The sequence below is a fragment of the Musa acuminata genome, chromosome BXJ3-3 (genome assembly GCF_036884655.1).
Source record: "Musa acuminata AAA Group cultivar baxijiao chromosome BXJ3-3, Cavendish_Baxijiao_AAA, whole genome shotgun sequence".
Lineage (NCBI taxonomy): Eukaryota > Viridiplantae > Streptophyta > Magnoliopsida > Zingiberales > Musaceae > Musa > Musa acuminata.
In genome coordinates, this window is record NC_088351.1 from 34731256 (window position 1) to 34756827 (window position 25572).

General features: G+C 43.4%; 5 protein-coding genes across 7 annotated transcripts; 4 read left to right on the forward strand and 1 right to left on the reverse strand.

Annotated features, from left to right (window-relative positions):
- Positions 1-1395: 1395 nt before the first annotated feature.
- LOC135633237 (uncharacterized) lies at positions 1396-2219 on the forward strand. Its single transcript, XM_065142461.1, has one exon. The coding sequence runs from the start codon at positions 1519-1521 to the stop codon at positions 2032-2034; it is 516 nt and encodes a 171-aa protein (XP_064998533.1). The 5' UTR covers positions 1396-1518; the 3' UTR covers positions 2035-2219.
- Positions 2220-6280: 4061 nt separating this feature from the next.
- On the forward strand, positions 6281-10595 carry LOC135633031 (AP-1 complex subunit sigma-1). 2 transcript variants are annotated; one of them, XM_065142074.1, is made up of 7 exons: positions 6281-6417; positions 7246-7332; positions 9121-9212; positions 9338-9446; positions 9538-9573; positions 9651-9737; positions 10394-10595. In XM_065142074.1, exons 1-7 carry the CDS (start codon positions 6415-6417, stop codon positions 10463-10465), a joined length of 486 nt encoding a protein of 161 aa, XP_064998146.1. In that variant the 5' UTR covers positions 6281-6414; the 3' UTR covers positions 10466-10595. The 2 variants fall into 2 exon arrangements, with proteins under 2 accessions (XP_064998146.1, XP_064998147.1); XM_065142075.1 differs by lacking the exon at positions 9538-9573.
- A 1192-nt stretch (positions 10596-11787) lies between these two features.
- On the forward strand, positions 11788-13033 carry LOC103978947 (uncharacterized). The gene is made up of 4 exons (XM_009394921.3): positions 11788-12092; positions 12193-12244; positions 12337-12404; positions 12476-13033. The coding sequence occupies exons 1-4, from the start codon at positions 11958-11960 to the stop codon at positions 12911-12913; spliced, it is 693 nt and encodes a 230-aa protein (XP_009393196.2). The 5' UTR covers positions 11788-11957; the 3' UTR covers positions 12914-13033.
- Positions 13034-13775: 742 nt separating this feature from the next.
- On the forward strand, positions 13776-19219 carry LOC135585341 (importin subunit alpha-1b-like). Of its 2 annotated transcripts, XM_065143589.1 has the most exons (11): positions 13776-14138; positions 14291-14387; positions 14479-14570; positions 14672-14803; positions 14951-15136; positions 15224-15387; positions 15472-15550; positions 17862-17990; positions 18179-18306; positions 18410-18788; positions 18875-19219. In XM_065143589.1, the coding sequence occupies exons 1-10, from the start codon at positions 13926-13928 to the stop codon at positions 18780-18782; spliced, it is 1593 nt and encodes a 530-aa protein (XP_064999661.1). In that variant the 5' UTR covers positions 13776-13925; the 3' UTR covers positions 18783-18788; positions 18875-19219. The 2 variants fall into 2 exon arrangements, with proteins under 2 accessions (XP_064999661.1, XP_064999660.1); XM_065143588.1 differs by having other exon boundaries at positions 18410-19219.
- Positions 19220-21322: 2103 nt separating this feature from the next.
- LOC135633062 (cellulose synthase-like protein D5) lies at positions 21323-25531 on the reverse strand. Its single transcript, XM_065142123.1, has 3 exons — positions 24451-25531; positions 23476-24280; positions 21323-23391 (listed from the first exon to the last, which is right to left on the reverse strand). Exons 1-3 carry the CDS (start codon positions 25509-25511, stop codon positions 21607-21609), a joined length of 3651 nt encoding a protein of 1216 aa, XP_064998195.1. The 5' UTR covers positions 25512-25531; the 3' UTR covers positions 21323-21606.
- Between the last annotated feature and the right edge of the window lie 41 nt (positions 25532-25572).

Below are 25572 nucleotides of genomic sequence, written 5' to 3' on the forward strand. Positions count from 1 at the left end.
GGTCCAGATATCGGGGATCTCGGGCGACGTCCCTTGGGGTCTCCTGGCGGCCGAGCTCCGTGGTTCGGGACCGGTCGCTCGGGTCGGCAGGTCGGCGGTTCCGGTCGGGAGGAAACTTCGTCGCAGCTCCGGGAAGAGGTGACGTCGTCTTCGTTCCTGCACGTAGGTCGGGTCGGAAGCTCGGCCCGACCCCTCCGACGATCAAGTAAGAAGATGACGTGGAGAGGGGTTTTAGGGAAGAGAGGCGGGAGCGTTCTCCAGTGTATTCTCCGTGTCCCCTTTTTGCTTAGGACTCAGGGGTATTTATAGAGGAGATTTTATGTTACCTGACGTAGCTGGCAGGAATGTACCTTTGGTGGCGTCTGACATTGCCACTGGGGTTGCGTGGGGGGCTGAGCTGCTACAGGGGGTGTCAATCAACGCCTCCCCCTGTCTTGGCCGAGCATGAGGGTCGTTCGGTATGGGCGCCTGTCGTGTCGTTGTTAATCCTCGTTCTGGGGCTGTGTGCCGCACAAGACGCTTATCGGCGGGGGTGTATTACGTCGAGTCCGGGGCGTTTTGTCAAATCAGTTTTTTACCCCTATCACTTTTCATAATTTTATCTCCAATAACGATCTTCAATATCTTGAGTTTGAAGCTCCTAAGTTTATATGAATTAATAATTGAAAGGTTTTTGTCAAAGTTTGGGTTCATCTTGATCAGGTTTTGACTATTGTCTGCTAGCTTTATGTTTTTGACAACTTTTCTATTTTACATCTTTTGAGATGATATTATAATCATTGTTCCCTCCTTTAAGGTTCTTTCCCCCAAAGTATTTTAGGCACTTTGATCACTCCTAAGAAAGAGAATGCCTGCCCTTATCCTAAAATCCAACAACGCCAATGGGTCGGTCAGCCTTCACGGGCCACAATTCTGGGCACGCATCTCAAAGCTTGATGAACGCATAGGACGCGTGAGGTGCCTGCTGTGGTATCGCCTCGTTCTTCTGCGCTTAGGCATAATCCTGAGCGTGCACGAATCTCAATGCACGATGGACGCACAGGACGTGTAGCGAGCCAGCCGGGGCGGTACAGCGAGGACTCGAGGATCACCCTGCTTTGCACCGGGGCATGATCATACGTCTGCACGCATCTCAAGGCCTGATGAACAAAAGGCCGCCGCGAAAGGAACCAGCTGTGACAGCGAAGCGAGGCCTCAGATATCGCTTTGCTCGGCACCGCGGCACAATCATTTGTGTGCACGCATCTCAAAGCTTGATGGACGCACCCTGCGCTTGGGTCGCGTCGAGCGCGGACGACGTTGTTATTGCCGACCACCGTGTGTGACTTGAACCGCCGTATCACCCTTCTCTACCTTATAACACGCCACAATAAATATAACACAATTTCTCTTCATTTCTATTTCATTTACTTGTATTTTCTCTTCCTCGGTCCTGTCTTCCCCCCTTCGACTCCGTCTTCCTTCTGCCTCCGATCCTCCCTTTCTCTTCTCCGTTACTTCAGACGGGAGCAGGCACTGATGGAGATCTCCGCGGTCGTGTCCGACGCTTTCTCGGCAGTCGCCACCCAAGGCCTCGGCCTATCCGCCAAGCTCCTTCTTCCCCGCTACTCCCTCTCCCTCTCCGCCGTAGACTCCGGCGCTCCCCCTGCCGTGGTCAGATCCGACCCCTTCCGCCCCGCCGCCGTCCCCCGCGCCTTCGTCCGCCGGACCAGGCGACGCACCCGACGGAGATCCCTCACCGAGGGCGGCGGCGAGGACGACGGGTTCTCTGGCGACGGCGATGGCGACGATGGCCCCTTCGGCGGAGGAGGTGACGCTGGAGGCGGCGGAAAAGGCTGGAACTCGGGCGATCAGGGGCCGGGTTGGGGCGGATCTTCGCCGTCGTCGTCGGACCCGGCATTCGATTTCATTTACGAGGTCATGTGCTGGATCGCCCTCTCCAACTGCGCCCACTTCGCTTTCAAGAAGATGGGGCGGCTTCTGGCGACGAGGGGAAAGGTGTTTCCTTTGAGATTGTTGCCGTCGGTGTGCTGATCGGAGACCGGCAATAACGATGACAACCTCATGGATTAGGGTTTCCTCCTTTCACTCTTTCCATTTTGATGCATATAACATGTACATAGACATTTCCTTTTCATACGTTCACGTGCATATATCACTACGCTTGCAACATGTATTATTCCTAACAAGTTTATCAACCAAAAGAATGTTCTTTTCAATATGTTTATACTGATTTCTGTACTGAGATTGATAGATTGCTCTCATTGTGATCTTTTCTTCTTCATTAACGCTTGGTGAAGTTTTACTTGGACATCGATGCGGAGTAAGGAAAATGAATCTTATACATGCTTGGTACAAAAAGTTGACATTGAATTGCTAATCGTTGGTGTGCTTGCTTAGACCTTAAAGCAATTTTATTTGCATGAGGTATCATATGATTAACAATTGATTCCAGTCAATACCATTTTGTTTTTTTATCTTCATGCATATTTGTTGCTCTATAGGTTTCTAAGCTTCTATCATTGTTTGGAAACCAGAAGAGACGGATTTATTTTTCGTATCTAATGAGAATTTTTTTTGTTACACCTACTGTTTTAGTAGGTGCATCCAGTTTTTACTGTATTCATCATCTATATAATCACATTATCTGTCTGCATGACTGCAATTTTCAGTGTGAAAACTCAATTGATATAACATAAGTATGTCCTGTTAGCAATTGTTTGCACGGTTCAATGGAAAATCAATTGAAAGTTGAAATTTTGGGCAAATACGTCTTTGGAGACTGGGAAGTTGTAGACAATGGAACATCAAGATCGATATGTTAGAAAAGTTTGTATGGAATCATGTCTTCAAATAAAGATTGAAACTCATGTGTGGGTCCTCATTATGTTGTATAGATTGATGAGAGTAATAAAATCATTGTGTTTGAGCTAGAAAGTTTGATAAACATTACAAAATAGTAAACAGAAATATGCTAACGAGTGAGGGATTTCACAAAACCCTCTTATCACCATAGGAAATACTCATTTGACTGGTAAGGAATTGAATACTAATCACTAGTTGATTTAATTGGTAATACTCATTAGACTGGCTTCTTCTTTTTTTTTTTACTTGACGTATATGCATTATCAAGAGAACACTGTCTAATAACAATCTATCTAGGTATTTGAGCTTGCAAGTTTCTGTAGTTTGGGTAGTATTATGTCAAACTACTCATTGTCACATTTCGAAGCTTATTCAAGTAAAATGCACTTGCTTAGCAGATTTGAGCTTCTTTTAGAATTGTTGTTCTATGTTCTATGGATGATGCTTCTATGTGATTATGACTAAACACAGTAAGATACAGAGCAGGATATGGCTGTCAGCACAGGTTAATGCTTCTGTGGATTTGTTGTTGTTTTGTGCTGCTGTATGGTTCAACAGGACTTGTTGCGAGTGTTCATAGTCTGTCTTCCTAATCATCTCTGTTAATCTGAACTTTTGTTTATGAAGAACTTTGTGTGCAGTTCTAAAATGGAAAGTCAGTGTGTGGTCATCTACAATTAGAAAGCCTGGAAATGTGTATATAAATGCAATGCTGGATCAACATATGGAATCCAAATCTTCTATTTTTTTTGTGTTTGGAACTGCAATTTGCTTCCCTATCCATTTGGCTGTCAGTATTTTCTATTATGATTTGCTCGAGCATTCCCTTTGGGATGTGAACAAACAGCACAAGGCATTTTGGCCATTCTTTCTCCTCGGGTTAATTTTCTATATAGAATAATTATAAGTTCATCAAAAAATAGGAAATTATCACTATCGATCTATTTGAGAGAGAAAATACTATCGATCAATTATCATCTAATATGTGAGAGAAAATATTTTCGATCAATTATCATCTAATACGTGATTTACATGTGACAATCAAGTTGGCATAAGGGACACAAGACTTGACCATGGAAATTGTTGCCTCTCTTTTTTTGTCGTCTACGTTTTTTTTATCGTCTACGTGGATAAGAGTTAGAGAAATTGTTAGAAGATATTAGGGTTATCTTCTTAGAGGATATTTTTAAAAATATTCCGTCCCCTTTTAACTCGGTATAAAAGCAAGCGAGATCAGTCATCTTCTTATCACACACAACTTAGGTGTGTGTGTGTGCTGAGGTGTTCCATCGTGATGAGGTTCCTTGATACTTGATCGTTTGGGAGAAAGTGAAGAGCATCTTGTATGATCAACTTGTGATCTCTCCCACCGATGGACACATGAATTTAAAGAAAGAAGTTATGATTGATAGATCTCAACCTCCTAGTGTAGTATTTCAATTTTTATTCATGAAGATGATTTTTTTTTCATTTAAGGAGAGTTATGGGGATCATATTACTATCACACAATTATGACGATCCACGAGGACATGAAGAGCTTCAAATCACTACATCAAAACCATACGAGCCTAAATGCTCATGAAGTGCTCATGTTATACATATTTTATTTTCTTATGAGATTATAGTAGGATTTAGACATGGGATACAAAGGGGACGTTATACATATATCTTAAAGTACATATGATAGAGGATCTTGGAGTAGACACATATCTCCATCTTACGAACCTTTAACTCACTGTCTTATAGAAGAGGGTATGTGATATTCATGTAAGGGTGGACACTTGTCCCCATTAAGGGACATTTAATTGTAAACCCTACAATATGAAGGGATGAAGAGTTAATAACTTGTAACTATCAAGAATCTTAAGTTATATACTTAAGTGAGAAGAGAGTCCTCGAGTCCTCAACGGCAGACCAAAATGCTTAAACGGGAAGTTACATAGTACACTCATCAGGCCCTTATAAGTTAATCATACACATTCCCCACTTCCGATGTGGGACTAATGGTGGCGGACCAAAATGCTTAAGCCGAAAGTTACGTAGTACACTCATCAGGCCCTTATAAGCTAATCATACACATTCCTCACTTCCGATGTGGGACTAATGGATATTACAGTAAGAGACTCTATCGTGTCTATTCTTTCCATTTCGTTCCTCTGCACGACCTTTCTCCTTCATTTTCAACCATCACAACAACACTATCATTATCACATAAGTAGGGCTAACAGCTTAAGGAGCAACAACCTTATGTGTCTCTTCTATTGAGTCATCCGCTCCACTACAGTTTTACCATCTAAGTTCAATAGCTTTAGATCATTTTCAATTATGTTAAGAATTATTTATGCAAGGAATAGTCTCTGTCCACAAAGCTTAAGTGATATATTAACTTGATAGTATCTTATTCAATAGAATTGATATATTAACATGAGTTATTTATGAGAGGAATGGGATCGTTACTACTTGTGTTTCTTAAGTTCTTAGACTTCATCATCTCTTAATACATCATTTATTTTTGCTTATCACACATTACATCACTCACCTTTATATCATACACTCGAAAACGAATTAAGATATATTTATTCACAGAATATATAAAAAATAAATTTATTAATTAAATATTCTAAAAAAAATTAAAAAATAGATAAATGTTACTATTAATGTTAGAATTTATTATAGCAGGGTGGTAAAAGTTCGAAATGGTTTAGCTGAAATTATTTATGTTACACTTGAAAATAAACTATGATACACTCATTCACAAAATTTATCCAAAAATCCTAATTTTTAATAATTAATTATTAAAAAAATCTCTAAGAGTAAAAAATACTAATGATGTTAGAATAATGTCATAGTAGATTTGCAAAAGTTTGAAATGTTTTATTAAAGTTGAATCTATTATACTCTAAAAGAAACTAAAATACATTTGAACTTTATCCAAAAATCTAAATTTTAATAATTGATTATCTTAAAATCTTCTAAAAAAATAAAATAAAATAGTATATTGGTAAAATTTTGAAATAGTAGTTGTTACACTAAAAATAAATTAAATACACTCGGACTCGTCTAAAAAAATCTAAAATTTGACAATTATTAGATGATGATGTCATACTATATCAACGAAAGTTTGAGATGATCTAATGATGTCCTACACGCATATTAATATAGCACAATTACAAGATTCTCGACATATTTATATGTTGACTTTTATTCATATTAATTATGATATTATCACTATTTTTATTTTAAAAAAAAATATATATAAGAGTAAGATATATTTTATTTTGATGAAAATTTCGGCTAATAGTCAAATATACCGTTTCCTTAAATTTTACAGGGATATTTATGCTAAAATAAAATCAATAAGGATAAGTCCATAAATTGTTTATTTGGAGGGGTGTATACATAAATATCCATCTATGTCTGTGTGCCCCTTTCCTTCTTCTTCTTCGTCGTCTTCGCTCTGTCGGAACGCGAGATTGCAGTCGGTCAATCTGAGGGCCGAAAGAAGCAAGACTAGAAGCGGCTCAGGAGGAGGAAGGACGCGGAAGAGAGATGGTTCGTTCTGATCTCTCTCTTCTCCCTCGAATTCTTTTCCGCGCGCCTAGGCTGAATTTTCTCTTTCTTTCGTTTCACGCGACCTTGTTTGGATGAATTCGTTCGAGGTTTTCTGAGGTCCACCTGATTCACTATGTCAACTGCTCGGCCGGTTCATTCGTAACGCTAGCTGATGTTAATTTTCCCGATTTTCTTCTATTCATTTCGAGTTCCGTCAGAAGGACTCGTCGTGCCAGTCGCCTTGCGGTTTTCCTTTCTTCTTGTTCGAAAGATCCAAAATTGATGTTTTATTGGTATACTGCTAGCGATATCTTTTATTTACTGTCTGAGAGATGATAAGAGCCGAGAATCATTTAATTAGGAAGGAAAAAAATTTCTCTCTTATTTTTGTCTGCCTATTAATTTTAGGTTTCTATCATACTAATAATTGAGATCTCCTTGCGAATAATGATGGAAGCGTTAGATGAACTATTTGGTGTTTTGTGTTGGTCTCCACGTTGACTCTATTGGCAGTGGAGCAAAAAACCTAGTTTGATCACTTGCATAGATGGTCTCTCATGTCATGTCAAAGGTTTAAACTTTTGTGTTGGTTTCTCTTGTGGTAGATCGTTTTGTAGGGACACTATGTTGATATAGAAGAGTTTGCTGGTTAAATTTAGGTTTGTAGTAGCTGCTAATACTAATGTATACATTATGGTTTACTTCTTGTTGAATGGATCATTGCCAAATTGGTTTTATATGTCTTCTAGTTTAGTACAAAATTCTTTTTTTCTTTAATACATCGTGTGCCTTGGTTGTTCTCTCATTTTCTTTTTCTAATTATGCCAGATTCACTTCGTACTTCTAATTAGTCGACAAGGAAAGGTTAGATTGACAAAATGGTATTCTCCTTATTCACAGAAGGAAAGAACCAAGGTATATACATGCAATTCTGCTTCAATTTTTGGTATCATCGTTTAATTGTTTCCTTCAGTTCACCAATTTGTTTTGTCAGTTATTCTCTTGGCTGTAAAGTCTGTCTGTGCATGACTATTAACATTGTGCTTATTCTTTTCCTTATCTTGGAAGATATGTGTTCCGTTTGACCTAGCTAGACTTAAAGGTATAATATTCTTAATATTACCTAGAAATTATAAGTCAACTTCATCCTTGTTTCTAGAGGTCGTGTGGTAGTTCTAAACTAACTCTAGATGGGATTAGTCATCTTCTAGCCAAGCAACTAGCTTATAACACTACTAGAATGGTTGATGGTTACCGTTCTTGATATTCAACTTATGGAGTTCTAGTTGGACTTAAATTGCTAATCTATTGATTTTTAGCATGACTAAACAGAGAAAATGTGTGATTTTTTTTGGAAAAACCAAAGTCTTTGGGCCAATAGGGCCTTATATATTTCTCTATACTAAAAGAGAGTTTCTAGATGCATTTTGGGATTGGTGCTTGTCCTAAATGGTGCTGGTCCTATTTGTGTTAAATAAGTTCACTTGTTCAAAATGAAACTCATATATTTATATGCGTCTGTGTATATGTGACTGAAAAGACAACTGGCAACCTGTTGGACATGGATATGTTCTTTTTCTCTTTTTTTTTTCTTTAGGCTTTCCAGAAGTTTGATATTGTGAACCCAATTCACAAACATTCGATTAACTGGACTGTGTCACCCCAGAAGAGGAATGGACATGAGAAGAAAAACTAGAAATTCTATAGATCATAGAATACCACCCTGTCATGAATCCTGGTAATGTAGGTGAGAACGCTAATGGATTCAAATAATTGGGAAATAGGGGACAGTTGGTTTTGTTCAAAAGAAATCCTGTTTGACCTAAAAAGGATGATGCACATTCTTTTCCTTGGGTGGGCAGCTGGGGAACAAGGGAAAGGATGTTCTTGGATGCCTGGTTTAATAACCTTTTCTTATCTGTTCCTTTTCAACATCTTTATTTTTTTTGTTAATAATCTATTCTCTGTTAGCACTTCAATATTACTCCTGTTTTGCTGATTCTGCTACTAATAGGTTTAGTTTCTCATAATCTATTGATTTCTCTTTGGTGTTTCATTCTCCATACATCTTCTGCACTCGCTATGGTAGAATCATATTGCATTCTTAGAAGTGAGAAGTGAAAACTGAATGCCCAAACTTTTTTCTTTTGAACATCTGTTTGAGTACAATAAACCAACCTGAATCTGCTAATCCATAAAATTTCTTAATCAAGCTTTCATCTGATTCCTATGGATGTGATCAAAATCTGTTGAACGTTTCACCTTATCTGTCTGGGTCAAATCTGAACCAAAATTCTTATTCTCTTTTTTGCATGCTTCATTCCCTCTTATATTCTCTTGAGGTTAAATTTAACTGCTATTTCTTGGAGGTGTTTTTAGAGTTTCCATATCTTATAATATATTGGACGATGAGGGCGATTTCTAGACTCAATTACCCGATGTTAGATCCACTGTAAGATTACCATATATCGGTTCATTTGTTCTGTATCAGCTTGTGGCTCCAGACTCTCTTGTTCTTGTATTTAATGGATTGTTTGTTCTATTTTATATAAATCTTTCTGCCAGGAAAGTTCACTATTTTGGTTAAAAGTGTCAGTTTGAGTTGCTATTTCTTTTGCTCTTTTCTATTCAATAAGAACATAAGGTTGATAGATTTGTTTTGTTTAATTTCATTTCTATTAACATGCCCCTTTTCTCACTAAGGTCATTCGAGAGCTTAGTGGGTTGATACTTGCACGAGGCCCAAAGCTTTGCAACTTTGTTGAATGGAGAGGATATAAGGTTGTCTATAGAAGGTAATTCTCTTGTAGTAATTCAATGAGTACCTGCTACCTTAGTTGCTGCCAATTCTTCTCTTTCGGAGGCAACCTTGCTACTTTTAATAGGTGAAGTTCTTATACTTTCAAGATACCATCTGCAGATATGCCAGTCTTTACTTCTGCATGTGCATCGATGCAGATGACAACGAATTAGAAATTCTTGAAATTATCCATCATTTTGTTGAGATACTGGACAGATACTTTGGCAGTGTAAGTCTATGATTTTATAATTATATTCTACTCTTAATATAAGCAACATCTGTTTATTACAATATGAACATATATGTTTCCTTAACGTTAGGTTTGCGAGCTGGATTTGATATTCAACTTTCATAAGGTACTTTGTATGGCGGTGGAGATGACTTTCTTCATATCTTTTCTAGTTGATCTCATGCTTACTTTTGAACTGGTCAGGCATACTACATACTGGATGAAATTCTCATTGCCGGGGAACTCCAAGAGTCAAGCAAGAAGACCGTTGCTCGGCTTATAGCTGCACAAGTATTTAATTCCTTATTACTGTGCTTGATATTGATGTTGTGACCTATGCTTTGGAGTGAAGAAAGAAAATTCATCCCATCCTGTTTTCGACTCATGGCAGTTAGCTTATATACATCAAGAAATAATCATTTAGCTAATAAATAAATATAAATAGGTGTTATTCTAATAAGTTCTCCTGTTTGATGAAAAAGGTCATCCACTTGATTAAATATACAAAATGAATACTTAGAAAAAGAAAAACTGGTATACTATAGTGGTTTCTCTCGTCATTGAAGGATTTCCTTTTGAATTCCTAAGTTGTTTCATCAAGGTCAATTGGTGGTATAATTTCTTATAAATATGCACTTATATATCTGTGTATATATACACCAACAAGACTATGGCATGTTCTAAGCATAGGTTCCCCAGGTATATGGTGAGTGGTTTTCTTATGTAGGATCAAGGATTACAATCCGGATTCATGTCGAGAAAGAAATTTTTTATTTTTTGGATTTTACCAACTGAAACATATTTCTTACTGTTTTTTTAGGGGCTTTCTCTATTTTGACATGCACACTTAACATGTTGGCCAAGCTATTCAGAAGATCATAAAAAGTCCCCAGAAGTTTCATCCTTTTGTTGAGTTACTGTGCTAACGATTGGATCTTCTTCTGCAGGACTCACTGGTGGAAGCTGCAAAGGAGCAAGCAAGTTCTGTAAGCAATATGATTGCACAGGTCACCAAATAGGGTTCCTCTAGTTTCTGTATCACAATTCCCTTCAAACTTGTTGATCTCATCTCATCTCATCGGGACTGTAATTTTCCCACCAACTGTTTGTTCACAGACGTCGTTGATATGATCAGTCTTTCTTGCTTGATATGATTAGTGTCGACTTTGCTCACACCAGAGTTACATGGTTGTATGAAGGAGCAGTACCATTGAGCAGATGAACTGTTTGCTGATTTGACTGGTTTATCTTTCGTCGTAATCGTTGCTCGGTTACATATCGTCTTGACTCGGGTGATTGCAGTGTGTCGCGTCTCACTGCCGTCCTCTACTCGACAACCGGGTTGAGGAACATGGCTGCAGTTGACTGCCGCGGCCACAGATAGAGACGGGTAATTAAAGCAAACATGTCGCGCCCACCGCCATTAGCTGCACGTTGCTCTCGTGCTGTGGTAACGCCTCGTCCTCTTCCTCTCGTCAAAGAGTGGTGCCTAACCGGAGAGTACGGAGTCGGAGGGATGGCAAGAGGAAAACGAACCGCGGAGAGCGCGAGACCGCAGGTGTTGCTGTTGCTGCCAACTGTCATCCATGGCGTACCACAATGTCGTGCGTTGAAACTCGCGTGTCGCCGAGCTGGCACCACGAGTTTACGGATTCGACGGACTCTCTCCGTTAACCCTTATTACGCACGCCCAGTTTTGGTCGCTGGGCTACTCACCTCCCTACGACGCTAGCAAACGCTGGATGCGGGTCTCAAGACACGGAGTGAGTCCCAACCACTTTCCGCAACTTTTGTTCCTTGGAATTCAAAGAAAGGTTGGTGTCGACAATGTACCATTCCATCATCAAATCTTGGGTTGGAATCCAATCCGACTTAATATATCTTGTGCTTAATCTTCGTCAATTGATTGTCGGTCAGATTAGAAATATAGGAACTTTAATTGGCCAAAAGACCCTTTAAATCTATGCTTAAATCATGACTTATGGGCACTTGGGATGGGTATAGACAAGCGACGAGGGATTCAATCGTGTAGGGGTAAATTCGTCTTTGCACTTGGAGAAAAAGGAAATGGCTCCGTGAAGGAACCCAAAAGCATTGCCAGGAGCTACACAATGGTCGGCTGGGATTAAATCCATCAAAATACATCGACGGCCCCGATGAATCCTCCAAACTTCCAACGCATTAACCGTTCACGAAGGCTGGCTTTGCTTTCTCGCGGAAACGGCTCACGAGGAACCCACGTGCCGAACATAACGGTAACCTCTCCGTCATCCTCTGCTTCCTCTCTCTCTGTCTCTCTCTCTCTCTCTCTCTCTGTGGAGAGCGCTTTTCAAACTCTCCCGCAAATGACGCTTTGGAAGTCCAACTCAACCATTCCATTCACCCAACCCCTCCGTCTATATGAGTTGCACACTGGGAATCAACCCGCTGCGCGAGGAAGAAGGACTACCATGTTGTCCGATCCATGCACATTGCTGAGCTTTCTGAGACCATGCTAAAAAAGCTAGAAAGATGGCGGAGGAGCTGGACAGCAGAGCACAGCTCGCGAGGGAGATATGCTCCATATCATCCATGTTCACCGCTTGCACCCACCGCAGCCGCTCGCCCCGGCGACCACCCTTCGTTGACTGGTATCTCGTTCTCAGAGTTGAGTCCTAACATGCATGCACCTCTCCTTGTTCCTGCGATCCTTTGCTCGACAACCGTTTATTGATTGAATGAGAGGCATTTCAATGACGATTCATAGGTCGATGAAGAGGCCGGAATCGATGTCATACGCAGGCAATATCGTCGGCTGGGTATGGCTGTCGCAGCAGCAAATGCTCACATTTCTCTCTTGCTCTCTTGTTGGTTTCTCGGCAGCCTGGAATGATGACAGTTCTTTCTGCAGCGTTGCAGCTTCATCCAGACAAGAACAGACACCCCAAGGCTGAAGCTGCATTCAAGGTCGTCTCTGAGGTAAAGAGAGGCATCGACATCTGCTAAATCATGAGCCAAAGTTCCCTTGAACCTATGAATTCCACTTGCAGGCATATGAATGCTTGTCAGATGAAGTTGCAAGAAGAGCCTTCAACTCCGAGAGGCAAGACAAGTTCTGCAGGGAGTGCCATAGCAACTCAGAGAGGCAAAAGGCTGGAGTCCGAACAAAGCTGAGAAGAGCTGTGGCAGCTCTCAGAGAAGCTAAGAAGAGATTCCAAGAGGAGTGCAGAGTGATAGAAAGCTGCTTGGAAGCCAACAAAGCAACCCAAGCAGGATCACCGCTCTTTGATCCCTCTGTCTACCTGCTCTACGATGGCTATCCACACTACCGCGATCGGGTGCTCGTGAACCCACGAGAGCAGGAGCAGCAGTTCCAGAGCGGCGATGGCGACAACCACAGAAGAAAAGGCAGATGCGAGTCACCTCTTTACGAGATCAGAACGGAGCGCAGAACAGGAAGAACAATGAAGAGTAGTTTCAGATTCTGAGTTGAACATCGAAGTGGCTTCATGCGCAAGGCTTCATGTTGAATTGAGGATTGCAATTTATCTGGCGAATTTGTATCCCATTCTTTATCCAATCAATTCATTCATGAAAGTTCATACAATCAAAAATCTTGACTCCCAGTTTTCTAGCAAATGTGAGAGTGGGTTTTTGTCAGGTGGATTAAGTGGATTAAGTGAGGTATATATATATATTTATAATATATATATAAATATATATATTATATATTATATACATATACATACATATACACACACACATATATATAATGAAATGGATCGTATCAATTGGTGACAGATCGACGCCGTCGATCCTTCATCATCATCATCCAACGGTCAATGCTCATATTCACGGTCCACGATTAGCGGCAATGTTGTGATAATTGCAGAACCTCTCATTGGAGTAACTTTAGAACTCGCACCGGCGTTTACTTTACCGCGTCGGAATCGCCGGTCATTCTAGCGGTATTCTGCTCCTCGGAACGCTGTAAACAACCCAAAAGTACTCGTGGTATTAAAAGCACGACGTCACGTTTCATTCTTTTTCGTATCGCCACATCGGACGGTTCACTTTTAGTTAACCTTCTCCTATTAGTTCGCTGCTCCACCACTTCCTCCCACCATCCCTTTCGAAGGTTTGCTCACAGACTCGTCTCTGTGTCACCCACTCTGCTGATTGCTGCGATAACGGTGGACCCCTTGGCGCATTTGAGTGGTGTAAAAGCGGGCAACGGGCTTAAGCGTCGTACTGATTCGAAAATAAATCTCGAATCTTAGGGTTTCGTCGTCCCTGATCGCGGCCCCTTTTGCATTAATTCATTACCATTTCGAGCCTATAAAATGATCTCTCCTTCATTGAGCTGTGTTCTCTTTTGCGTTCGTTTCGGGCTCCGCTAGGGTTTGGGTTTCGCCCCCTCGTCCGTCGCCTAGGGTTTGCTCGATCTCCTGATTTGTCTTGTTGCTTGCGGTTGGTGAGGCGCGCGCCGGCGGAGAAAAAATGTCGCTGAGGCCGAGCGAGAGGGCGGAGGTCCGCCGGAATAAGTACAAGGTGGCCGTGGACGCGGAGGAGGGCCGGCGGCGCAGGGAGGACAACATGGTGGAGATCCGCAAGAACCGGCGGGAGGAGAGCCTCCAGAAGAAGCGGCGGGAGGGGATGCAAGCCCAGCCCCTCCCACAGACGACCACCCACGCGTCCGTCATAGAGAAGAAGGTGACCTCCCGTCTGCCGATCCTTTGATTTATCATGGTTTTGAGTTGCAGATCAGTGGTCCGGATCGATACGATTCCGGGTGTTAGGGACTAGGGTTCTGGATTACGAACGTGCGGTTTTCTCATTGCGCTATTCGATTTGGTCATCCGCAGTTGGAAAGCCTTCCCGCGATGGTGGCCGGTGTTTATTCTGATGATAGCACTCTGCAGTTAGAAGCAACCACGCAGTTCCGTAAACTGCTTTCGATAGGTATTAGTTTGATCAATATATTTGCAGTGTTTAGCTATTACGTTCTAAGAATATTAGCCATTCTGAATAGTTTAATGTGCCCATTAACCAGAGCGAAGCCCTCCGATCGAGGAGGTGATACAGTCGGGCGTTGTTCCACGATTTGTGGAGTTCCTTACAAGGGAAGATTATCCCCAACTTCAGGTTGGTATTTCTCCTAGCAAAGTAAATTTCACTTGATTGCGTCTTGTTCTTCCAGATTTTGTTCATTAATTTGTTTTGCTGCTTGTTCTGGCATGTGGCAGTTTGAGGCTGCTTGGGCACTCACCAATATTGCCTCCGGCACCTCAGAGAACACTAAGGTCGTGATAGATCATGGAGCAGTTCCCATTTTCGTTAAACTTCTCAGTTCCCCTAGTGATGATGTCCGTGAGCAGGTACAGTGTTTTGCAAATTTTAAGTTTATTTTGGTATCATTTGTATTGTTTTGTTTTAGGTCTCTGTGTGTGTCTGCACATGCCCTCATGCGTGTGAATGTTTACTTGTAGGGTACAAATTAGCTAATAAATTTTATGACGGTGTAGGCGGTATGGGCTTTGGGGAATGTGGCTGGTGATTCCCCAAGATGCCGAGATCTTGTCCTTGGCAATGGAGCGTTATTCCCACTTCTTCAACAGTTGAATGAGCATGCCAAACTCTCCATGCTAAGGAATGCCACTTGGACCCTGTCAAATTTTTGCAGAGGGAAGCCACAGCCAGCCTTTGAGCAGGTTAGTACTAGATTCTGTGTGAGTTTATTGTTCATGATCTTCCAAAGCATTTCATGTTCGTAATAATTGTTGCTTTTTGATGAGCAGGTTAAGCCTGCTCTTCCAGCCCTTGAGCGGCTAATTCATTCAAGCGATGAGGAAGTGCTTACAGATGCATGTTGGGCATTGTCATATTTGTCCGATGGTACCAACGACAAAATACAAGCTGTACTTGAGGCTGGTGTCTGTCCACGGCTTGTAGAGCTTCTTCTGTATGAATATATCAACTTTACTTTCTATTTGTGATTTCTTATCTGTTTCAAGATGCTTATATTTGGTTATGATTTTTAATGCAGCCATCCTTCACCTTCTGTACTTATTCCAGCCCTTCGTACTGTTGGTAATATTGTGACAGGAGATGATGTACAGACACAGGTATGTTAAATCATCATTTGGTTTTTGTAATTTTTTTCTGCTTTGAGATACTTGTTGTGTCGAGCTATTGTTTTCCTGGTGGTTGTTGATGTTACTTGCTAGGTTGAAAAGCAGACATGCTTAAGTTTAAACTTGTCTGGCAATTATATCATGGTGATGCCTGATCTTGTTGATATGGTACTAGAGCTTTGCTAGTTACTGCACATATAAGTGACTGCAAATTTGTGATTATTCAATTGCAAGTAAGTTTATGTGGATGGTTGTGAAATGCACGAGGGTATCTTATTTTTAATTACTTGCATTAACTTGTATATATATATTATTTGTGCTATAGAAATTAATGTTTGGTACATTTGGACTCATGCTTGTATGTGGTGACTGGGTGGCGACCAATTTTGCATGCTTATTATGTATATGATTTATTCTTTTGTATATGTACGCCTTGCAACTTCTTAAAACAACTTGATAAGTAAAATGGAAGATTGAATGTTATTATGGGCTGCCACACAATATCTTCTTGGTTATATGTCTGTGTTTCAACATGTCATGTTCTACATTTAATTGTTTGACCTTAAGTATGGTTGGGATCACTGGTCTCGCACATGGCACATGATAGTTTGCATTTACATTTCTTTTTTAGTACACTGAAATTCGTCCATGCTATTTGGATGAGTACACACATTCTTGGATTATGCTATCATATGGAATCTGCTTTTTGCATTTGAAACTCATCCATGCTATTTGGTAGAAAAATATATCAGATCAATTAAAACTATATTTAAAGTTAGATTTCTATGAGTTGTAACTGGTAAGTAGTGTCACTCCAGTGGGAGACAGAATGGCTTATCCTGAACTTGTAAAGTTTTGATGGTTGATTATGTCAATTCATATCTTGTTTTATTTTCTTATGTATCTCATTTCTCATTTGAACTCTTATGAGATAAATTGTTAAATGCTAAAATCATTATGACGAAAGGAACCAGTCTTTGGGTGAGTCCAACATCTGAAAGCTGTTTTTTTTATTATTGTGTGTGAATGCTTGCACACGTCTCTCTCTGCAAATGGCAGTCAGATGGCAGTAAGCACAATGACTCAATAATATAACATGACATTATCCTTTATTTAATAAATTACTGACTTTATGTGGAAAATTTTGTCTATATTCTCAATAGAATCACAAAGCATTCACCATCAATATTGCAGATGAGAAGTTGGTTAAGCTATTCTGCCGAAGGATAATAAGAATGAGCTTATTTAATATAAGTGGTTGTGTACATTATGATTACTTTTGCAAGAACAGTTTGTTTCCTGCTTAAAATTTGCACTTTCCAGTCTGCCTTCGATTTTGGATTCATTTTTATGCTGTGAAACTGCTGGTAGTGGTCCTAAGTGTTCAAGCAATCTGATATATATCATATTGGCTACATAATATGATTCAATAATTAGAGTGAGTAGATGAAGTGGGGGATTAGGAGGCGAGGAGAGAAGGAAGGTAGTTGAAAAGAGGAAGATGGGGGAGAGGAAAGTTGAGTGGATGTAGACTTACCAATGCCATTATGTGGATGCTGCTTCATCCAATCCGCTTTCTCTTGATCATCCTTCATTGGGGTTATAGGGTGTGTGTATATATAGAGGGAGGAAAGGGGGGGAAAGTAGTTAAGAGAGGGCATTGTTTCCACACCTCATCTTGATGATTCATATTTAGAACTAGGTTGTTTCCAGCAAGTTATTGTTCTATTTCTAAAATATTGTATCAGATATTGTTAATTCTTATTTTTTAAGTTGGTTTAATACATGAGGCTCCTGCCAATGCAGGTATGTAAAAGGTTCATATATATATATATATATATATATATATAGTCTTACCCTTGAAAGTAGAGCTTGTTTTTGCTGCTCAAATAACCGTCACTTAAGTTACAAATGGCATTGTTTTATGGAACCAAGTTGCCTCAGTATTTGAAATCTTTTATGGCTATTTATAAAAAAATGTTTTTTAAATTTTAATTATTTTTATTGTGTAACCTTTGGGTTGATCCTTTACGTGTGTTCTATCAGTATAGTTGGTTACTCATGTTCATGCATTTATAATCCTGGTATTCCGACAAGTTTCCAAATTAACTGTTATTGTTTGTTCTTAATGATTGTGATCCAGCTTTCTATCAAGATGCTCGCGGCATGCTTATTTTTTAATATTTAACTAAATTCTATTTGGATCTTCTGTGTTCTTTGAATCTGTTTTATTGTATGTTTTTTAGTTGTTCCTATTTTCTCTCTTTCTTTCTAATTGTTGAGCTTGTGGTTTTCACTGTAGTATGTTATCAATCACCAAGCTCTTCCTTGTCTCCTGAACCTCCTGACTCACAACCATAAGAAAAGCATCAAGAAGGAAGCTTGCTGGACCATATCAAACATCACAGCTGGAAACAAGGAACAGATCCAGGTACATCCGACAAAAATGGATATAACTGATTAATAGCATTTGCATTGATCAGGATCGGTATACAATGCTGACACAGCAATCCGAGCCTTTTGATCCTGTTGTTCCAATTTCCTTGAGTCTGTACCAACTGTATGAAAATATATCTCTTCAATAGACTGTAATTTTATTTGATATTGAATTGATTGCAGGCTGTGATAGCTGCTGGTATTATTGGTCCACTAGTGCATCTACTGCAGACTGCAGAGTTTGATATCAAGAAAGAAGCAGCATGGGCCATATCTAATGCAACTTCGGGTGGTAACCATGATCAGATAAAGTATGCGCATTATCCTTCTCTGTGTGCATGTTGTATTTGCTTCTTTTTAAAGGCTATACAAGTTTAATTTCATAGACTAATTGGTTCTTATTGTTGTCACCAGATTTTTAGTTAGTCAGGGTTGTGTAAAGCCCTTGTGTGATCTCCTGGTCTGCCCAGACCCAAGGATTGTCACTGTTTGCTTGGAAGGGCTTGAGAATATTTTGAAAGTTGGTGAAGCGGAGAAGAACCTTGGTGCTAGTGGAGATGTGAACTTGTATGCACAGATGATTGAGGAAGCTGAGGGCTTGGAGAAGATTGAGAATCTTCAAAGCCATGATAATACTGAGATCTATGAGAAAGCTGTGAAGATTCTTGAGACGTATTGGTTGGAGGAGGATGATGCAATGCCTACAGGTGATGCTGCTCAAACTGGATTCCACTTTGGGAACAATGGCCAGAATACAGCTCCTCCCGGTGGATTCAACTTCGGCTGAGAATTGGTACGAAGATGTTGTTGTACTCTCAGGTGACAATCATATTATTAAAGGGCTGATGATCATTACCGTATGGATCCTCTTGTGCCTAGATTGCAGGTTTCTTCTCTGGTGACTGCTAGTAATCATTGTCCCAGCACCAGGAAATGGTTCCAGTCAGAAGTCAGTGGGGTGGGGGGTCGGGGGTCGGGGGGTGGGGGTGGAGTTGTGTCATTGTGAGTTCTGAGTCATGTTGTCCGAGGTGGGAGTGTGTGTGGTGTTGGTGTTTATGAGGAGGTGGTGACAATAAAAGGTCTTATGAAAATGTCATGTGTTAGCACATTTTGGTTCTCTCCCATTTGAATGATTGTATGCTCTACTAGTTTATGAGTTGCAGGTAAGAGGACATCTATGAGTCGCAGGTGATATAAATGCAAGTTAACAACATCATTTTGCCTTGTTTTTGAGCGTCGTTTCTATTAGGTTGCAATGTTGCTGTTATGCAGCACGTCGACTTTGGGCGGAAACTCTGTTTTTAGTAACCATAAGAATGTGATTTTAGCTTCTTTGGATCATGATTTGTGTTTTGGTTACATAAGAGTTAGAATATGGGTTAAATATCAAATGTGAATATTGATCGATTAATTGATTTGATTTTATAGGAAAATAAGAGTATTTTTCTTGAGAGGGATAAACTTTCTCTTTTATAAAATCCCTTTTCGATATGATAGTGGAGGGATAGCATATCCTTTTTTTTGGAGGGCATCGATTGGATTAAGCTCCGTATCATATCCTAAGAATGGTAACAAGGTATGAATTGTGATCATTGATGATGTTCTAGGGGAGGATAATAGTTTAAGGGGTAGTTTGGGATGAGTACAAGATGCTTCCCTTTTGGAATATTCACGAGAGTCCAAGGGGTAGCTTGGGGTAGTTATAAATCACCTCTTCCGTTGAGGTCAAGTATAAAAACACATCCTCAATTCTAGATAGGAATCATTGAAATCGAGAACACCTCTTCCGTTGAGTCCAAGGGGTAGCTTGAGCGTATGAGAGATCAGCTCGGGAACGACTTCTAAGTAACATCTCGGGAGGAGATGTTTTTCATCTCAAATGACTTTGCACATACTGAACACAATCACATCGGGTCGAATTACACCCGAGGTGCATGAGTTGGGAAAACTCAACCCATTACAATGGTGACTCGAGCCTAATTACGTCCAAGATTCGTGAGTCGGGAAAACTTGACCCGCGCTAGAAGACCTATTATGACGGAGGGGCATGGCGAATAGCACCCGAGTCGTGTAAGTAAAAAAAACTCTACCCATGCTGGAAGACCCGCTATGGCAAAGGCTCAGGTCGAATTACGCTCGAGGCACATGAGTTAAGGAAACTCGACTTGCGCTAAAAGACCTACTACGATGGAGGCTCGAGCTAAATTATGCGTAAGACGTATGAGTTGGGAAAACTCAACCCACCCTAGAAGACTTGCTATAGTGAAGGGTCAAGGCGAATGGCGCCTGAGTCACAGAAGTCAAAAAAACTTGATTCGTGCTAGAAGACCCTCTATGACGAAGACTTGAACCGAATTGCGCTCGAGGCACGTGAGTCGAGAAAACTCGACCTGCACTAAAAGACCTGTTACGGTGAAGAGTCAGGTCAAATGACGCTTGAGACGTGAGTCATAAAAACTTGACTCGCTACAACGGAGGCTTGAACCAAATTGTGTCAAAGGTGTGTGAGTCGAGAAAACTCGACCCACGTTAGAATACCAACTATAGCGGAGGGCCAAGATGAATAACACCCGAGTCACATGAGTCGAAAAAACTTGACTCGCATTAGAAGACCCACTAAGGCAGAGGCATAAGAGGAATGTGCCCAAAGCACATGAGTCGAAAAAACTAGATCGCTGCATCCACTCGAAGCGTGAAAATCAAGTTCACCAAGGAACAATACATTCAATAAGCCAAATGAACTAGACGTTACACTTTGAACTCCACTTACAAGGGCCTCGAAGTATGACGGGAGGGGAGGGGACAAATGATAGCGAATACACAATCATTTAGTCATTGCCCATCATGCCAACACCATCATGGAAGGAAAAGTTTCAAACGGCTTGCCACCCACGTGTGGATAAGAGTCCGAGGGACAAATCACCTCCCATGCAAAATCTTCGTGAGAATATTCTACCCTTCTAAGATTAAATATACAACTATATCCTCAACTTCGGGAGGGGGGGGGGGGGGGGGGGGGTTTGAAATCGAGAAGACTATAGAAATTAACCTCGGGGCTAATTTGAACGTCGGAAAAATCGGAAAGTCTCTTTTGACTTCGATATTTATATAAGTACTATATTCGGATAAAATACTTTTCACCTCAAATAACTCCGTGCAAATAATACACCACTGCAGTGTATTCTCTCCCTTTGAGTGACTTTCACATCCGTCCACCAGTTACTCCACTTTGAGTTCATTCAATTACTTGAACCAAAACAGATGATGGAGCAGAACATCTTACAACATTGAATGAACGAAACGGAAAAAACTGCACGCGGCAAGAAGTTGGAATACAGAGTCTGTAAAAAAATGTCATGGAAGAAACTCTTAGAAAGAACAATCTGCAATCTACGAGAAAGAGAAAAGAATAAAGATACACGTTGATCTTAATGCAATTCTAGCATAATCTTGACAGAACAACCATCTAATTAAAAGATGTACACGTACTAAACCAGTAAACATTTCATGAACCAGAACTTCATGAACAACTAACTCTCTTCTGTTACATTGCAGACAAGCATCTGTTTGCAGGTAGAAGAATGTGCTGCTGCTGCTGCTGCTTCCACCAATCAAGGAAACTGGAAGCTCATGTAATCCCTTCTTGCCCCAGCTGGGGGGCTGATGTACACCCAGAGCAAAGACACCACAATGGAGATCAACCCAGACCACACAAACACGATGGTCGGCACCTTCCCCCTCCTCCCCATCAACCCTTTAGCAAACGGGTACAGATGGCACAGCACCCAGAAGCTGAAGAACACCCCTCCCGCAAGCTTACTCCACTGCGGGAATTGGCTGTACATCGTCCTCGCAATCCCCACGGCTATGGCTATCGTGTTCACCATCATGATCGTGATCGGGGGAACCATCAGATAGCTCCACTTCACCGTGTACAGCTCCGCCAAGGCGTCCTCCCCGTCGTCGGTCGCCGGCTTCGACGTCAGGGTGAACGATATGTCCACCCCGGCAATCACCTTCAGCAGGCCTTGGAGCACCGCAGCGGGGTGCGCGCTGGTGCCTCCGATCAACCAGAACTGCTCGTTCCTCCACCACTCGTGCAGTGTGATCCCCGACCACTTGATCTCCAGCAGCGCCAGCAAGCAGAGAGTGAGGGTGATGGCCAGGAGGAAGATTAGGAATGTTATGCTCAGAGACTGCACGATGAACTGGCCTGTGAACAGGGAGATCGCCGGTAGCACGCAGTAGACGGTGAGGAAGATGGAGGTGAAGGGGTAGATGCCGACGCTGAAGTAGGCCACCCGCTGCAGGAACTTCATCCGCCTGCTGGCGAAGAGCGCGTTGTTCTGCGAGAAGAAGATCTCGACGGAGCCCGTGGCCCATCGGAGCACCTGATGCAGCCTGTCGGTGAGGTTTATGGGAGCTGTTCCTCTGAAAGCGTCGCGCTTGGTGACGCAGTAGATGGACCTCCACCCCCGGTTGTGCATCCTGTAACCCGTCACCACGTCCTCCGTGACCGAGCCGTAGATCCACCCAACTCGCCCGCCCCACTCCGTCTTGTCCTCGTAGAAGCAGGAGATGACGCTGATCGCTTCGGCGACCGTCGCGGCGTCGAGCGGCTCCCGCGGCACCGCCAGAGAGCCGGCCGGCCTGCCCTGTCCAGCTCCGGCCATGTCCTGCAGCAGTCTACCTTGGTATTCAGCTACCGGAATGGACGCCACCAGGGTGGCCGAGCTCCCAAACCTCTTCGGCAGAAGCGCCGACTCGACATCCCCTTCGTCGTTGTCGTCATCTCCGATGGGCGGCAGTACGATGTCGTTCTCCTCTCGGTCATGCTTCTTCCCCATCGTGGGCTTCCTAAGCAGGAAAAGCTTGGTCTTCTTCCTTCCGAACCATCCATGGTGCTCGGTGGCACGGGGCGGGCTGAACCCGTAGAGGGCCGTCCTTCGAAAGATGCAGCCAGTGCCGACGTACATCGGGCCTTGCAGTCCGTCCATGGCCCTCATGGTGACGTCGAAGAAGACCAAGTTGTGGTTGGCGTATCTGTCGCTGGGGTCGACGCCCTCGAACCTCTGAGGGAACTGGACGTAGCAGATCCTGTCGCCGCCCCGGTCGAGCATGAAGCACATGCCTTCTCTCAGAGCCAAGGAGTTGTAGATGTAGTGATCGCAGTCCAGGTTGAGGATGAAGGGGCCGTTCGACATAATGGCGCTCGTCCTGACGAGAGCGTTCATGGCGCCCGCCTTCTTGTTGTGATCGTATCCCGGTCTCTTCTCCCGCGAGACGTAGACGAGCATCGGGAGTCTGACGTCCACGTCGGTGGTGTCGACGAGGTTGTTCTCTTGGGTCGCGGCGGTGCCCATCACTGGTTCGGAGTTGGGAGGAGCAAGCATTACCTGCGCACGATGATGAGATGAGATCCATATCCTACCTACGACACTCTGAAATCGATGCAGAGAGAGGCACGATCGCCACTGTACCTGAATGATACCGGCATGATCGCCTCTGGAGTGATCTGCCGCAGCCGAAAACCATGTCCCAGGCCAGTGTGATCCGTCGGACATCCAGGTTGCCTTGACGAACTCGGTGGGCTCAGAGACGTCCTCCTTCACCTCCTCCCACTTCTTCTTAGCTCGTAGCTCTTCGTGGGCATTGTAAGCGTCGGATCGCCTCCTGATGGATTCCGGCAGAGAGTTTATACGCACTCTGAACTCGTCGTACTCCCTCTTCACCTTCCTCCTCTCTCGGACGAAGTCCAGCCGGACTTTGTTCTTTAGGAAGTCGCGTTTCTGGCCAAAGTAGGCCTCGGGATTCCTCGGCTCTATGGCGTGCTTCCTGCAGAAGGGGACCCAAATCCTCGCGAAGCTTGCCGTCTCCGCAAGAGCTTCAAACGTGAGAAGAGAACCGCCGTCGTCTGACAGGTAGCAAGCAAGCTTCTCGACAGGGTAGTCGACGGCGAGGATGGAGAGGATGGTGTTTGCCGTGACGAGAGGGGGCTCCTTCTCTGGATCTGCAGTGGAGACGAAGACATCTACTCCAGGAAGATCGGACCGGCCTTTGGGATTGCGGATGCTTGGGGACTCGAAGCGCTCCTTGAGAACCGAGAGGTCGGTGGCCCGGTTCACTGGGCAGAGCTTGGGAAGCTGGTCTAACAGCCAAGAGAAGGCAAACCAGACCTCGCAGGCCACAGACATGGCCCATAGCCATATAGCGTCGTGATTTGGGTGCCGGATTCTCCAGGTCAGGAAGAGGCCGAGGGCGACGAGGCGAATGAACATGAGCAACCTGAGACTCAAGAATTGGAAACAAGTCATTTCTGAACCTAAAAATCTCATTTTTTTTTTCGCCAATCTTAATTGCATGAAGAAAAAGACAAACATAAATGCATGATTTGTGATTTCTAATGAATCAATGCTTAATCATGTTCAAGATCTGTTCTTTGAATCCTCTGTTACCTGTATGGGCTGAGAATTGCTTGGGACACTCCCTTCTTCCTGGTAAGCGGCCTCCTGCATCTTCCCTCGAAGTCGGGCGGCTCCTCGAACCCCTTGAACCCCACGCCACCACCGCCGTTCCCATCTCTCGGCCACACCGCATTCCCGTAGCCGTAAGTGCCCTTGGTCTCGAAAAGCCAGCGGTTGTGGTCGAAATCCCCTCCCTGGTTCGGGGCGCCTTTCATCGATTTCACGATCGAGAGCCTCCTCCCGGCCTTGAACTCTGCCATGGAGGTCAGGGGAAGGGGTCGGTCCTCGGTCTCCGATGCCGAGTCCTCGTCGTCGGTCACCGTCCCGTAGGGCTCCTTGCACCCTGGACACTGACCCCCGCCGCTCCCGGCGCACTCCAGGTAGCAGTCCTTGCATATCATGAACCCGCACTCGCACGGAGGCTTGGATCCGCTGAGGAACGCCCCGCCGTCGCAGCCCTTCATCTTGCAGAACATCCCGGTGGACTTGGCCACCGAGGCGCCGTCCGCGGAGCACTCGATGACGTGGCCGCGGGTGACGCAGTTCAACCCACCGGTGAAGATGGTGCCGGAGATGTAACTCCGCTGGGGCCGCGACTCCGGCTCGAGGGCCTCCTCGGCCTCCGCCGCCGCCGCCTGGCGGTCGGGGGTCGGCGGGATGTGGACGGTGTAGCGGACAAACTCGGAGGTCAGTTCTTGACTCTCGTCGTTAGCAGCCATGGAACAGTACCTTCCGCCGCCGCCGCTGGAGACACGGTGGCTGCTCCGTCTGGCGGCGGCCGCTGGGGAGTCAGGGGTGTTGGAGAAGGAGTGGCGGGGGACCGGGCTAGTCAAGCCGATGCTCCGCCTGAGGGCCCCATCCCCACCTCCCTTCCCGCCGGACGAAGACACGGTGATCGTCACCGGAGAAGCAGGAGACGACGCCCGCCGAGCCATCATTCCCCCTCTTCCCGCTTCTTCGAGATCAAGAAAAGGCAAAACGAAGCAGTGATCGAAGCAAGGAGACACTGTAAGAGACGAAGAGGAGGAGGAGAGCGGAGCCTGAGAGCGCATAAACTAATTTTGACAAGGATTTAAAGAACGTTGAAGCCGAGACGGTAAGTAAAGCGGGTTT

Excerpts from the sequence above, each read along its gene's own strand:
- LOC135633237 (XM_065142461.1), top strand. The coding sequence starts at position 1,519 with ATGGAGATCTCCGCGGTCGTGTCCGACGCTTTCTCGGCAGTCGCCACC.
- LOC135633031 (XM_065142074.1), top strand. Across the intron at positions 7,333-9,120 it reads CACAGAAGGAAAGAACCAAG|GTCATTCGAGAGCTTAGTGG; the intron begins GTATATACATGC and ends TTTCTCACTAAG. Across the intron at positions 9,447-9,537 it reads TGGACAGATACTTTGGCAGT|GTTTGCGAGCTGGATTTGAT; the intron begins GTAAGTCTATGA and ends CCTTAACGTTAG.
- LOC103978947 (XM_009394921.3), top strand. The coding sequence starts at position 11,958 with ATGGCGGAGGAGCTGGACAGCAGAGCACAGCTCGCGAGGGAGATATGC. Across the intron at positions 12,093-12,192 it reads ACTGGTATCTCGTTCTCAGA|GTCGATGAAGAGGCCGGAAT; the intron begins GTTGAGTCCTAA and ends GACGATTCATAG. Across the intron at positions 12,405-12,475 it reads CATTCAAGGTCGTCTCTGAG|GCATATGAATGCTTGTCAGA; the intron begins GTAAAGAGAGGC and ends TTCCACTTGCAG.
- LOC135585341 (XM_065143588.1), top strand. The coding sequence starts at position 13,926 with ATGTCGCTGAGGCCGAGCGAGAGGGCGGAGGTCCGCCGGAATAAGTAC. Across the intron at positions 14,804-14,950 it reads GTGATGATGTCCGTGAGCAG|GCGGTATGGGCTTTGGGGAA; the intron begins GTACAGTGTTTT and ends ATGACGGTGTAG. Across the intron at positions 18,307-18,409 it reads GGTAACCATGATCAGATAAA|ATTTTTAGTTAGTCAGGGTT; the intron begins GTATGCGCATTA and ends TGTTGTCACCAG.
- LOC135633062 (XM_065142123.1), bottom strand. The coding sequence starts at position 25,511 with ATGCGCTCTCAGGCTCCGCTCTCCTCCTCCTCTTCGTCTCTTACAGTG. Across the intron at positions 24,281-24,450 it reads GCAATTCTCAGCCCATACAG|GTTGCTCATGTTCATTCGCC; the intron begins GTAACAGAGGAT and ends CTTGAGTCTCAG. Across the intron at positions 23,392-23,475 it reads ATCATGCCGGTATCATTCAG|GTAATGCTTGCTCCTCCCAA; the intron begins GTACAGTGGCGA and ends CATCGTGCGCAG.